Below are 12508 nucleotides of genomic sequence, written 5' to 3'. Positions count from 1 at the left end.
TTTTTTTTACTTTTTAAAGCATTTTTATACTACCTATTGGGGGTCCGTTTTTGCTCCCAGGAGGCTTCCATGAAACCTGCTAGGCCAAAAATGGGGTGGTGAGGTGCTACGAAAGAAGAAAGAAAGAAAGAAAGAAAGAAAGAAAGAAAGAAAGAAAGAAAGAAAGAAAGAAAGAAAGAAAGAAAGAAAGAAAGAAAGAAAGAAAGAAAGGAGGGAGGGAAAAAGGAGAGGAAGGAAGGACCACAAACCTGGCACTAGACACAGCTTCAGAGGATACCTTGAAAGAGCACAGCAATCCAGGCCTGGAAGGGACCTGGAGGTCATCTAGCCCAACCCCCTGCTCCAGCAGGACATTGTTAAAGTGAGTTTCTGTCCTTTGACACCCCCAGTCACATGACCCCACCAAGCCACGCCCACAGAACCGGTAGGAAAAATTTTTTTGATTTCACCACTGACTCATGGCTCTACTCACACGAACAACAGGTGCTTGTGCATGCACACGCGCGCAAAACCACCACCCCCCTTTCGCCCCTCGCCTCCCTGATCCAGGACGCCAACCCAGACTCTGTCTTAAGTAGCCCCTGAGCACTGACAGGCGTGCTCTGTGGCCCTTCAAAGGCCGCTTCACGCTGCATCCGCACTCGTTTCGCATGCAGGCTGCCCGTGTCTATCATTGGCTCCTAGAGACTCCTTGTTTTTAACAAATCTATCAAGGAGCCAAACAACGAACATCAATAGCCAAACTAAATGAGCACCTTTCCCTTCCCCCCGCCCCGCGAAAGCCACTTTGGGAGAGCAGCGAAAGCTGGTTTAGAAGCCGCCCAAGGAAGCTGAGAGATTGTGTGCTATCTTGGAAGTTTCCGATCCTCCTTCTTCAAGACTTGGAGGGACCGTTTTCCTTTCTTCTTTTTAGGGGCAATTAGAAACGAAACGTCCCTTTTCACCTATGACACCCAATCCCTCCTGGACAACTTCGTCTATGGACCAAAGCACCACTCGTCTTTCGTGCCCTTCTTTTCTCCTCCCCAAGACGCCAACGAGACCCTCACGCAGCAGGTGGCTTCCGTCTGCCAAGCCGATCCCTTCTGCCGGTTCGACGTCCTGACGACCAGAGACTTTGCCGTGGGAAACATCACTCGGTCATCCCACCAGCGCTTCAGGAAACTCCAGGAGAGCTTAAAACCAGGTAACCCCCCCCCCCCCCGTCCCCTGAAATCCTCAGCAGCACGGAGGCTTCACCTCGGAGTCTGCTGCCTGCGGTCGGTGGCATTTTACACCCGGCACCCCCAATGATGTTCATGTCCCTCTGCCAATCCAGCCTTCAGCTCAGTCCCATAGCAATAGGGGAGGCTTCCTGCAGCCACTGAGCGCCTCCGAGTCATCCCGGCTGTGTGGGGATGCCAACTCGGGTCCTGGAAGCCCCAGTCGGTTGGAGTCGATTGATTAAACCGGGATGAACAGATAAATGGCTGTCCCAATCTCTTGGGGGGGGGGGTTGAAGCAACCAGAGGGGAATTATAAGCAGCCACAATAGGTGAGGCCATGGGTGGACGGCCAGATTTTAGACAGATGCCAAGATGCAGACAAGGAACAGCCAACCCAGCTTAGATACCAGGTGGGTGGAGTTGCCTTGTGAAGGGCACCAGTGACTCTGATCCCCCCCTCCCCATGTGTGCTCTAGAGGAGAAAGGAAGAAAAGGGCAAGGGTCCAGCTACAGGCCCAGCTCAGCCCTGCCACCTGGTCACTCCTGAAACAGCCACAGACCCCACTTGGGAGGCTGCCCAAGCCTCAACGGCTCCCTTCAGGGAGGGCGGGGTGGTGCTGGGGGGAAAGGAGGCTTTTATCTCTAGGCTTCGTATCTGCAACTTGCCTGGCCCATTGGAGGGGCCCCACTGAAAACCCTCCTGGTGTGTTTCCCCCCCCCTCCAGTGGTTTCATGCAGCTGGCTGGCTCCCCCCTCCAATTGGGAGAAGGAAGGGACCAAATACCTAGCAGGGTCTATGCTCCACTTCCGCTGCCATCCCGGCTACAGCCTGGTGGGCTCGGTAACCAGGAGATGCCAGGAGGATGGGACCTGGTCGGGACGACCCACCAGCTGTCTCCCCAACGCAGGTAAGACCTTTAAACGATTCTCTCCCCTCGCCCCCCAACACACTATGGATCTGAGCTTGCATGCTGGACCAAGGGGAGCAGGGAGAAGGGGGCGGGGGTCTTGTGCCAGTAAAGGGGGCTGCACAACTAAGAGAAGCTGCTAGCAGCCCTCAAGGTATCATGTCTCACCTCTGGCTTCACCGGGAAAGAAGCCCCATTGTGACTTTATGACGCATCCTCCCCTCCTTGGCTATATACCTGCAATGGGATGGCCCACTTTAAGACGGGTGCCAACACAACCCTCCTTGCGAGGCCCCGGCTCAAGGAAAGGAACGGGTGGGGGCAACAGCCTGACTTCCTTGCTTCACTTTTTCTGGGAGAGAATTGGGGGGCGGGGGTGAAGCAAGGCAATCAGGGGGGTCGGGGGGGGAGAAGAGATTCCAGGAGATCCCAAAGATTCACAAGATAAAATTCAATCTGGGGGGGAGAAGCTGGATTCACTTAAGAAAACACAGGATTGTTTAATGGCCGCTGTAAAAACGGTCGTAAAATTGGGGCCAGTCACACGGTGCATCAACCTGCGAGCAAGATTCCAGTCCCAGCCCTGGTCATAAGTCAAGGACTGGCTACAATCTGAATTTGCTTCGCTTCATCACAGCCTCCAGCTCCCCATGTATGGAGGAGGGGCGGCTTCCGCCCCCCCCTTGAGGTTTTTGAAGGCTGCCAAGGAAGGGCTTATGCATTGCTCATGGGCCCAGAGCCTCTTGGGGGGGGGAGAAATACCCCGACTCCCAATTAGCAACCCCCGTATACCCCCATCAAGAGGCCTGGTGAGACCGAGACCGTCCGGGTCACGATGAAGCCTAAGCAACCCATTCCAGCTCCATCTTGACTGAGAGCGATCCCAACCATCTGTAGTCGATTCCCCACGCCTAGTTCTGGTATTGGCAATAAGGCAATTATGCCTTGCAAGATACCCAGGGGTCATCTAGCCCAGCCCCCCCCCCCCCTTGCTCAGTAAAGGAATCCTCTCCTGCAGCTTCTCTGCTGATGGCCTTGGCTTTTATGTCCCAGGAACCAGCCTGCCCCGCTCAGCGCTTGCAATCCTGAAGGCTGCCTTCATCTTCTGGATAATCTGGTGACCTGGCTACGGGGAAGATGCTGGAAGAAGACCTCTCTCAGCTCCCCCCCTCTTCATGAAGGCAATCAGAAAAATCCCTGCTTTGGATGACTACCTCCATCCCACCAGCAGTGAAATGTCAGGCCCCATGACCGGCGGATGAGCCCCAAACCCAGCCTCCCATTCACTCTGGGTCCAGGCAAAGGGGCTGCACATCCAGCCGGCCCTTGGGTGGGGTGGGGGGGGAGGTGAAACCGTTTCATCATCAACCAAACACGCAGATCACTCTGAGGCCAACTTTGTGCCAGGGGCTCCCCCGCAAAAAGACGGCACTGGGAGGCCGAGCGGAAGGGTGCAGGCGGGCAGCCAAGCCGAGGTCTCCTTGCCTGGCAGCAGCAGCAGCCCTTCAGCTTGTGCCTAACAGGGTCTCTGCAAGAGGCAGGGGCAGCCTCAGACCTGCCCCTCCTTGCTTGGGGAGGGAAGGGACTCCCGGAATGACAGGATCCCAGCTATCTCCTATTTCAGAGTCCCGTGCCAGGAGATTCCTTAGATAAGGGCCCCCTCAAACCCCGGTCCGTGGACTGGCACCTGCACACAGCATGCCAGAAACTGGGCAGCGCAAACAAGGGATGCTCCATCCATGGGATGCAGGCAGCACATGAAACCAGGCCCCCTCCAGTCCATGGGAAAAACCTCTCTCCACAGAACCAGTCCCTGGTGCCCAAAAGGTTGGGGGGGCATTGCCCTAGATGGCTGGTTTCACATGAGCCTCATAACCGGGTCAGGAATCCGAGATCCGAAGCTAGTCACTGGTGGGATCATGGCAGCCATTTCTTCCTTGGCAGTTAAAATGAATGCCCTGACCCCATCCAGGGTGGAGCAGTCACCCCAACTCAAGTCTTCTGGTGCAGAGCCTCCAGTGGTTCAGGGCTTCCCGTCTGCAGCCCACCACCCTGAATCAGGCCTGAATTATTTGGCAGGGGCTTCCCCTGCCTCTTCACCTGGAGAGCTAACCCTCCGTGGCTTTTCTTGTCCGTAAAAGGGAGCCCTTCCCTTTCCAGGGGCCATTTCACAAAAAGAGGCAGGGTGGCTTTGAGGACCCTTACCCAATAGCCTCTGCCCCCCCCCCCCCCCGTGGCTGTCCCAGAGGCGGAAGACCAAGGGCACAGCCAGGCAGCCTCTCCCAACTTCTGCCCCACTTCCTGCTGGGATATCTGGCACTTTCTGGAAAAGAGGGTTAAGAATCAGACCCTCCCCAAAGAAGAGTGTTTCCCCAGCCCCCACCCCGGGGACAACCATACGCTTCCAAGACCGCCAGGAGAAAGATGCAGCTGATGGGTTTAAGCGCCTTGAGCAAACAGGACCACTCTTCCCTGCCCGCCGGCCAAGGCAGAGACCCTCCCAAATGCAGCCCTCTTGATTCTTCCTGCTTTCATCATTTCTCTCCAGGCTGCTCCAGTCTGGCTCTCTCGGCCGGGTGTGGGGACCAGGGGTGAAATGCTATCAGTTCGCGCCAGTTCAGGTGAACCGGTAGTAATAAAAGCTACCAGTTGGGCGAACTGGTAGTAAAAAAAAGCTACCGGTTCATCCGAACCAGTATTTCTGACAATCAGCTTTGCCGCACGATTTAGATTTGCTACAAAGCAGGAAATCCTGCTTTATAGCTAATCTAAATCACGCGGCACAGCTGTTCCCCCTCCCCGCTGTTCTTCTTACCTTCAAACAGCTCCTTTTTCTGCACAAAGCACATCTTTGGTGCGTACTGTGCATGTGGATACAGCGTGCGTTTGGCACACACAGCATGCGTTTGACACACAGTGCACATGCATGGGCAGCGAACCGGTGGCAACCAGTGGAGGATTTCACCACTAGTATGGACCCACCAGTCCAATAAAGTGGCCCTTTGATGAAAGAGATACAAAGCAATGAGGCTCTTTATTGAACGCTCTTCTACAAATCACTTGGCACCAAACGACAAAGAAACGGCAGCCACAGTGGGGAGGAACATGGGACTTGTGATTCCCTCTCAATGCAGGGACCAGCAGGGCAATCGCGCCGCCAATGAGAAAACCATGAGCTCAAAAGGGGCACCGTGAAACAACAGCACAGCCGGTCGGTCGGTCGTGGGGACAGCTTTCCCCCAGCCTTTCATGTTCCCAGTCCCAACCCTCTGGGGAGGAGGGGGCCAGGGGCACACAAGTCAAAAAAAATCTTGCCCTTTTTCTTAAAGAGGCCAGGTAGGCAGTGGAGGAGGGGGAAGGCGGGGGAGGAGAAGGTGGGGGGAGCAGCTTTTCCTTGCTTTTCAATGCTGCCCCCCACCCCACCCCCCTCTTTTGGGGACTTCACTGCAGACATGCTGCCCCATGTCAGGTTCTATGCTCTGCCAGCCAGCTAGGAGGGCAGGCCCAATTCTGATCGCCTTCTGCTGGGAGGAACTATCCAAGGCCCACCCACCCACAGGGACTCAGAGTCTGGCCACCGCTTTCCTTTCTTGCCTTCGTGAGGTGGACGATGGTTAAGAGACAGAGAGACACTGGCTCACCCCCCTCCCATCTTGTCTTCCACACAGCCTGGCCCCTTTCTGCCAACCTGGTTTCCTGCCCTTTTCTGCCCATCTTCTCTGGGGCCCCAGTTGGTAGCCTCCGCCTTCCTTGACAGCAGCCAGCCTGGCGCCCCAAGGCCTGCATGGCACAACCACTCCAAGGTGAGCCCAGGGCTGATCAGGATGGGCTTCCTCCAGGCCAGCTGCTCCCTGAGGGTTCCTATGGATTCTGGCTGGAAAGTCCGGGACAGCCAGCCTTCCCCTCATGCCTCGGGAGGCGTTGTGGTGGATGGGAGCTGGGCAGGGCCCACCTGTGGCTGGCCAGCAGAGGTCTACGGCCGACCTCCAGCAAATCAGTCCTCCTGGACCTGCTGGTTGGAAGGATCGGCCCAACGCTCCTGCTATGAAGAGGGTCTCTCAGCACCCACCAGAAAGAGACCCCCTTCCTCTTCCCCGGCTTCCCCACCGCCGTCGAAGCCGGTCCAGTTCAGGAGGAAGAAGCTGCTCTTGGCCCATCTTCTGAGGCCATGTCAGGATCTCCCCCAGTTTTGTGCGTGATTCACTGGATTCATGCAACCCCCAACAGGATGCATATCGGATCTCCTCCTCCTGGTGGTTATTGCTGAGACCATTTGCAGCAAATGGGTCCCAGGAATACCTGACCCAGAAGCCTCAGCAGCGATGCACAAAGGGGCAGGCTGGCCACAGGACAGAGCCATCATGAGAGCAAGAGGAAGGCCTGGGAGCCTCCAGCTGTGGGCCGTGGCTCCTTGCTTCCTCCCTCTGTGCAGTCCACGCACCGGCTTCCGCGATGGGGTTATGTGATGGGGCCGAGATCTCTCCTCATCTTGAGATGGAGGAGGGGGAGGGAGGATGGGGGGGGACAAGGCAGACTCTAAAGCTGGTGATGCTGGTGCTGTGGTGAGAGTCCCGGAGCCGGTCTGTTCTCAGCGGGAGGGTCAGATGATGGAACACAGAAAAGTCCATGCTTGATGGAATTGCGGGGGGGGGGGAGACAGGGAATGGGGGGGAACCTGGACCAGGAGACGTTTATGTGTTGCGCACCCCCAGAGACTGTTCCAACTCTTGCCGGCGCTGCTGGATCTGAAAGGGGGGGAAGCAGTGGGTTAGGCTGAAGGAACCGCTGGGTCCAAGCAGAAGGGGGTTGGAGAGCCAGCCCCCTCCCCAGCCGCCTTGCCTTGCAGTAGAAGTATCTGCTCACGGCCTCCTGGGACCACGGCTGCTGGTAGAAGTCTGCTCTCCGCTCCTCTTCCGGGTTCCCCACCACATCGGTCATGACCTGCCGAGCGAGACAAACATGTCCCCCGTAAGCAAAGCCCAAAGGCGGCTCCCTTCCGGTCTCAGTGGAAAAATCGCTTCCCCCAAAGCTCCTGAGCAGACATCGGGCCGCAAGTCTTCCTGGCGTGAAGTGGAGGCCTTGGCCATGTCGAACAACCGCTGACTATAAGGCAGGCAGCGCCCATTCATGACAAGGCTTGAACCGATTTGGGGAGAGGTGGGATTTTCAAGCAGGGTCTCAAACAGGGCCTGGGCGGCATTAGGGGAGGCACGCAGCTCGCTGAGATGCACCGAAGGCATTTCAGTGGCGAAATATTCCCATGTTCTGCCTTTGCTTGCCTATGAATTCAAGTGCCGGAAGAAGAAGGGAGGGAGGGAGGGGCTCTGACACCGTGGGCCTTGTCACCACAAGCAGCACCATTCAAACCTTTGATATGATTAAGCAGGCACTGGCGCATCTACCGTGTTTCCCCGAAAATAAGACCCTGTCTTATGTTTTTTTTTGGCCACCAAAAAAGGCACCAGGTCTTATTTTCAGTGGGATGTCTTCCACTGACTCACCTCACTTGCACGCATCGCCCCGGTTTCCTTTTTGCTGTCAGCGGCCTTCAGGAACTTCTACGGCCGGCAAGGCTTTCCTGAAGGCCTCTACAGCCGATAACAGAGCTCTGGATTGTCGGGGTGTGCAAGGTCTGGCTGAAACTGTCCGAAGATAAGTAGTAGGGGAGCTCCACCACTCCCCATCCCCACCCTATCTTAATTTTACCCATGCACCCTGGAATGGGAGGGGTCTTAATTAGGGCTTATTTTGGGAGTAGGGCTTATATTCGACATACCTGTGTAAAAATTAAACTAGGGCTTACTTTCGGGGTAGGTTGTATTTTTGGGAAAACACGGTAAAGTGTCCCCCCCCCGCTTGTCCCACTTGGCCCTCCAGATGTGGAAGGGCAAAGCCACCTCCTCCTGTCCTCATGCTGCACCCAGAGCAAAGGAAGAGGAAAAAGGGGTCTCCGGAGAGGCAGCCCAGCCCCAGAGGCTGAAAGTCAGACCACAGCGCCAGGCAGCAGCTCTCGTGGTCCCATCCCTGCTCTGGAGCCTCAAACGCCCAGAGCCACCGACCTTGAGATCCCTGCTCTGGGAGCGGAGAAGGTCCTGGATGTAGCCCTTGGGGTCTTTGGAGAAGCTCAGCATGAAGTCTCGTTGTATCTTCAGCTGGTTGATGGACTCGATGGTCTCATGGATCTGAAGGAAGGAAGCAGAGATCAGTTTCTTAACCAATCAGAAGCATCCTCCTCTGCTTCTCGGTTTCCCCAAGAAAGCGGCTGGCCTAAGCAGTGGGAGCAGCCCATCACTGGAGAAAAGAGACAGGAGGCGCCTCTTGGCAGATGCCAGGATCAGCGATCCTGTCTCTGGACAGTGGGGGCATGTCCGGGATGTCTTAGGTCAAGGGGAAACTGCTGGTATTTCATTTAGATGAAAAATGTTGATGAAAAGTAAGGCTTGCCCCGTGATCAGGCAATCTCTGGGCAGGCCCCAAAGGCCAGGTGTGAAGCATCCCCTCAACCTGCTGCTGCCCCCTCTCCCCTGGAAGTGGTTGCTTAGATAAAAGGGCTACAGAGGGAGAAGGCGCTTGGCCCAGGTGGGCCAGACGAAGGAGGGCCTCAATTCGCTTCTGGGCTCTTAGGGATTTGGCAGCCCCCAGAGGGCAAAGGGAAGCCCTTCTCCTGACCCTCCTACAAGGTTTGGCCTCAGATTGTGGCCACACTAACTTGCCTTCTTCGGGGTCCCCCCCCCCCCACTTTGGATGGTGAAGATGCTGGCCTAGAAACAGGGAGTTCTAGTCCCGCCCAAGGCATGAAAGTCGGCTGGGTGATTTTGGGCCAGTCCCTCCCTCTCAGCCCACCCACCTCACTGTTGTTGTGGGGGACATGGGAGGAGGAAGGAGTATTAGGTATATTGGTGGCCTTTAGAGATTTATAAAGTCATAATGGCCCGATAGAAACCTAGCCTAATATAATTTTATAAACCAGACATTGCTGGCCTGTCTCAGCTTTGTGCCCGGGCAGCCCACCCCACCAGCAGTACCTTGTTGTCCAAGGCGGTGATCTCCTGCTGGTTGGCGGTGGAGAGCAGGAAGCTGCTCATCTGCCCTTTTAGGGGGTCTTCCACCTCCACGTCAATGTCATAGCAGGCCGTCTTCTTCTGGTCGTTGGGGTCCACGCTGAAGGAGGGAGGGAGCCTGAAGCATCAGCCCCCATCCTGGGGAGCCTCCCTCCCTCCCTCCCTCCCCACCACCCACTGCCCAGATCTGACACCCTGTCTGCTCACGAGGGGCGTGAACTGAATGGGACCCTCCATCCTTCCCCTGAGCAAGCCAGGCTTCAGGGCTGCCAATTCCCTCCGCCACCTGACTCCCGGATGCATCTTTGGGGGTGCCGAGAGGACCTGCTGGCCGAGACAGAGCGAACCCCCCCTCCCCATTTGAAGGGAAATGATAAATGATTTGATAAAGCTCCTGCGGCTCTTCTGCCCACCAGGAGGGAGATCCCAAGGAGGAGGGATTCTCGTGCCCCGGGCTCCTCCCTCTCTAGAGCAATGAAGAACACAGCCAGCACCACCCCCCAGGATCCATCAGGCAGCCTCTTGGGTCCCCACCACAGCCTCCCCTCCTCTCTTGCTCAGCTCACCTGGGGAGAGGGGGTGGGGGGCAACCTCACAGGGGGGACGGACAGAAGGGGTGCCCTGAATGCTGCTTTCTTTCGGGGGGGGTCAACATTCAGGGCGGAGCTGCCCTCACCCAGCAAAGGTGCTGACCTGATGATGTGATTGATCACGATGGGATCCGGGGGCAGCAGCAGGTTGGTCAGCCTCTGTGGGATCTCGGAGAACTTGAGCCGGGAGCAGTCAAAGATCTGGAACGGCAAACGGACAAGAAAATTGGCAGCGGCGTTCACCCCAAGAAGGGGGGGAAGGGGGCATCGGTTCCAGCCCCCTAGAAGGGCCACCCACGCTCAGCACCAGCTGCAGGGGCCTCGCTGGGCATCGTCGCTAGGCAAGTCAGGTAGGCCAAGTGGAGCAGGGACAGAAATTCCTAGGGCAGAAGGGACAAGACCAGGCCCAGGAGGGTTACTGGCCTCGACTTCTCACCCTCCTCACACTTCTCTGGGCTTCCAGGTTAACCTGGCCATGGTTAGTCCCTGCTCTGCCAGGAAGCGCCCATGGGGTCTGGTTGCCCAGAGTGTCCGGTTCCAGAGCTATTGTGGCCTGGTCCATGTGGGGGGAGGGAAAGTGGTATCCCAACTGCCCCTGGCTGGAAGATGGGGCTTAAACTTTCTCCCCCTGCCTCCCTCCCTCCCTCTCTCTCTCTCCCCCACCCATCCACCCTAAAACCCCGGCTCAGCGATCCAGCGGGAGGGCCAGATGAATGCCACCATCTCCAAATCGTGCCCCCCGCCCCGTTTCCCACTGACCTGCTGGAAGTACTTGTCGCAGTTGATGTACTCCTTGTCATGGGAGTCCTGCAGCTTGTTGGTCTTGATGTACTGCCAGAGGGCCTGGATGATGGCCGAGCGGGTCTGGGTGTGGATGCCCAGCAGACGGGCCAGGCGAGGGTCCAGCTTGAACTGGGGAGGCTGCGGACAGAGAGCCGACCCCAAGGGTCCCCTTGGGCAACTGAGGGTCTCCTTGAACTCCAGAAGGCCGGAGGGCTTTGGGGCAACGGGCCCCCCTCCGGCCGGCCCATCCAGCAGGGCCAGCCTCTCTCGCCGGTCTTCCCAACGGGGACCCCGGGACCCCTCAGCCCCAACGGCCCGTCTGCACTCGCTCCCGGCCTTCCTCGCGGTGGCTTTCCTGGATCTGCTCAAGGCTTCCACGTACTTGTTGTGACAAATAAAATCGGGTGTTATTACAAACAAAGTCCTTTGGCATTCTGGTCCGGCTGCAAAGGGCCCTCCAGAAAAGCAGCCCATGGGAATTTGCTCCACCCCCACCCCTGTTGCAGGCAGCAATGATTTATTGGCGTTTTCATTTATTATATTCGGGACCGCCAGATGGACAGCATATAAGTTGGATAAATATATAAATAAATGCTGTGTCAGAGGTTGTAGCCACCCATGTTTCCATTGTAATTCTGGGCGGCGTTTGACAGTTACAACCACTCAAAAGACATCAAGAGCAACGCTGGCTGCAAACACACACACACCCCTAACAAACAAACAAACATAAGGCCAGGCTCAGCCCACCTCCCTCCCCAGGCCTGAGGGGGACAGACAGCCTTGCAGGACTCCCCAGCCCTCCAGTAACAGTGTTGGGGTCTCCCTCGTTTTGGGGAGAGTCTGCCCCAGAGGGACCGCTTGAGAGGGGGCACTGCTGGTTAAGGGGCAACCAGCAACCCCACCCATCCACCCTGTTGTGTCTACTGGGAAGATGGGCAGAAACTGCCAGAGGAAACAACCTGAGTGGAAAGGGGCTTCCAGGGGGGGCGACCTTGAATCGTCTCCAGAAGCCCAGTTGCTCACAGAGCGGCAGCATCATATTATGCAACAGGGGCACTGCCCATCCCTAGCCCACCCATGCATTCTGGAGCTGTCAAGGGGGCCCCAAGGCCAGTCCCATCCATGGCAGCACACTGCAGGCAGCCGCTTGGGCAGCAACCAGGAGCCTCCCAAACGGCCCAAACAGCAAACAAGACGCACTTGTGCAAAAGGTCCTTGTAGTTACTGCTGCCCTACTCCTGTCTCCCTTTCTCCAGACAGGAGCTTTGAATTCGGGGAGAGGGACTCACATCACCCACTTTTCTGCTGGGGGCTGGGCACCAAGAAAGACCCCCAACAGGCTGTGGCCGAGAGCAGCCGTGAAGGAGCTTGCCCAGCGGTTTCATGGGGGGAGGAGAACGGAGGGCCTACCCAGAGCTCCTGGCAGGGGGCGGGGGTCTCTCGCGAACGCAACCAAGGCTCCCAGGCCTGAATCCAGACCAAGGGTAGTGGGGAGTCCAGCTGAACCATGTCTTCCAGGGCTCTCTGAATCGGCAATAGGAGCCCCTCTCCACAGCCTTCCCTAAAAAGGTTGGGTATCTTGCACTGCCCACTCCCAGAGCCCACCCATGTTTGCCAAATGGGGTCCGGTGACACCCCACCCCATCCCACCAGGCACCACACAGCTCAGTTCCCCGGCTTCTCTCTGATGACACAGGAATAGAGGCAGGAATCCGGAGTCGGCTGCGGAGAACAGCTGCCGCTTCTGGGACATGCCCAGTCCTTCCTCTCCCCCGGATGCCCGGGGAAGGCTTGGCTTTTGGGAGAGGGAGGGCACCACAGCAGAGAGCAGAGACGTCTGACTAGCATGGAGCTCAGCTGGAGTCGGGGTCACCACAAACTTCCCTTCCCCATATTCCCCCCCAACTCAGCACCCCCAAAGCCCAGCCCCAGACTCCCCTGCTCCCAAAGCCCCCTCCCCA

The 12508-nt window shown here is 57.1% G+C and overlaps 2 protein-coding genes across 4 annotated transcripts in view; one reads left to right on the top strand and one right to left on the bottom strand.

Annotated features, from left to right (window-relative positions):
• LOC139317562 (sushi domain-containing protein 2-like) overlaps positions 1 to 6312 on the top strand; it is a 55934-nt gene extending 49622 nt beyond the window's left edge. The window contains 5 exon segments of the mRNA XM_070944657.1: positions 914 to 1186; positions 1931 to 2113; positions 3167 to 3230; positions 4662 to 4734; positions 5845 to 6312. Of these exon segments, the coding sequence (XP_070800758.1) occupies positions 914 to 1186; positions 1931 to 2113; positions 3167 to 3230; positions 4662 to 4734; positions 5845 to 6312 (1061 nt within the window).
• Positions 5157 to 12508, bottom strand: part of SMARCD3 (SWI/SNF related BAF chromatin remodeling complex subunit D3) — a 33319-nt gene continuing 25967 nt past the window's right edge. For 2 of the 3 annotated variants that reach the window (XM_070944437.1, XM_070944438.1), the window contains exons 8-13: positions 10524 to 10928; positions 9868 to 9965; positions 9139 to 9274; positions 8173 to 8295; positions 6953 to 7054; positions 5157 to 6858 (exon numbers count right to left, since the gene is read on the bottom strand). In XM_070944437.1, the coding sequence (XP_070800538.1) occupies positions 6805 to 6858; positions 6953 to 7054; positions 8173 to 8295; positions 9139 to 9274; positions 9868 to 9965; positions 10524 to 10928 (918 nt within the window). In that variant the 3' untranslated portion in view covers positions 5157 to 6804. The remainder of the gene's footprint in view (positions 6859 to 6952; positions 7055 to 8172; positions 8296 to 9138; positions 9275 to 9867; positions 9966 to 10523; positions 10929 to 12508) is intronic. The other variant, XM_070944439.1, reaches the window with a different exon arrangement.

Source organism: Pituophis catenifer, unplaced genomic scaffold, assembly GCF_029215685.1.
Source record: "Pituophis catenifer annectens isolate HBS135680 unplaced genomic scaffold, rPitCat1.0.hap2 SCAF_5, whole genome shotgun sequence".
NCBI classification, from domain to species: domain Eukaryota; kingdom Metazoa; phylum Chordata; class Lepidosauria; order Squamata; family Colubridae; genus Pituophis; species Pituophis catenifer.
This window is presented reverse-complemented; position numbering and strand designations above follow the sequence as displayed.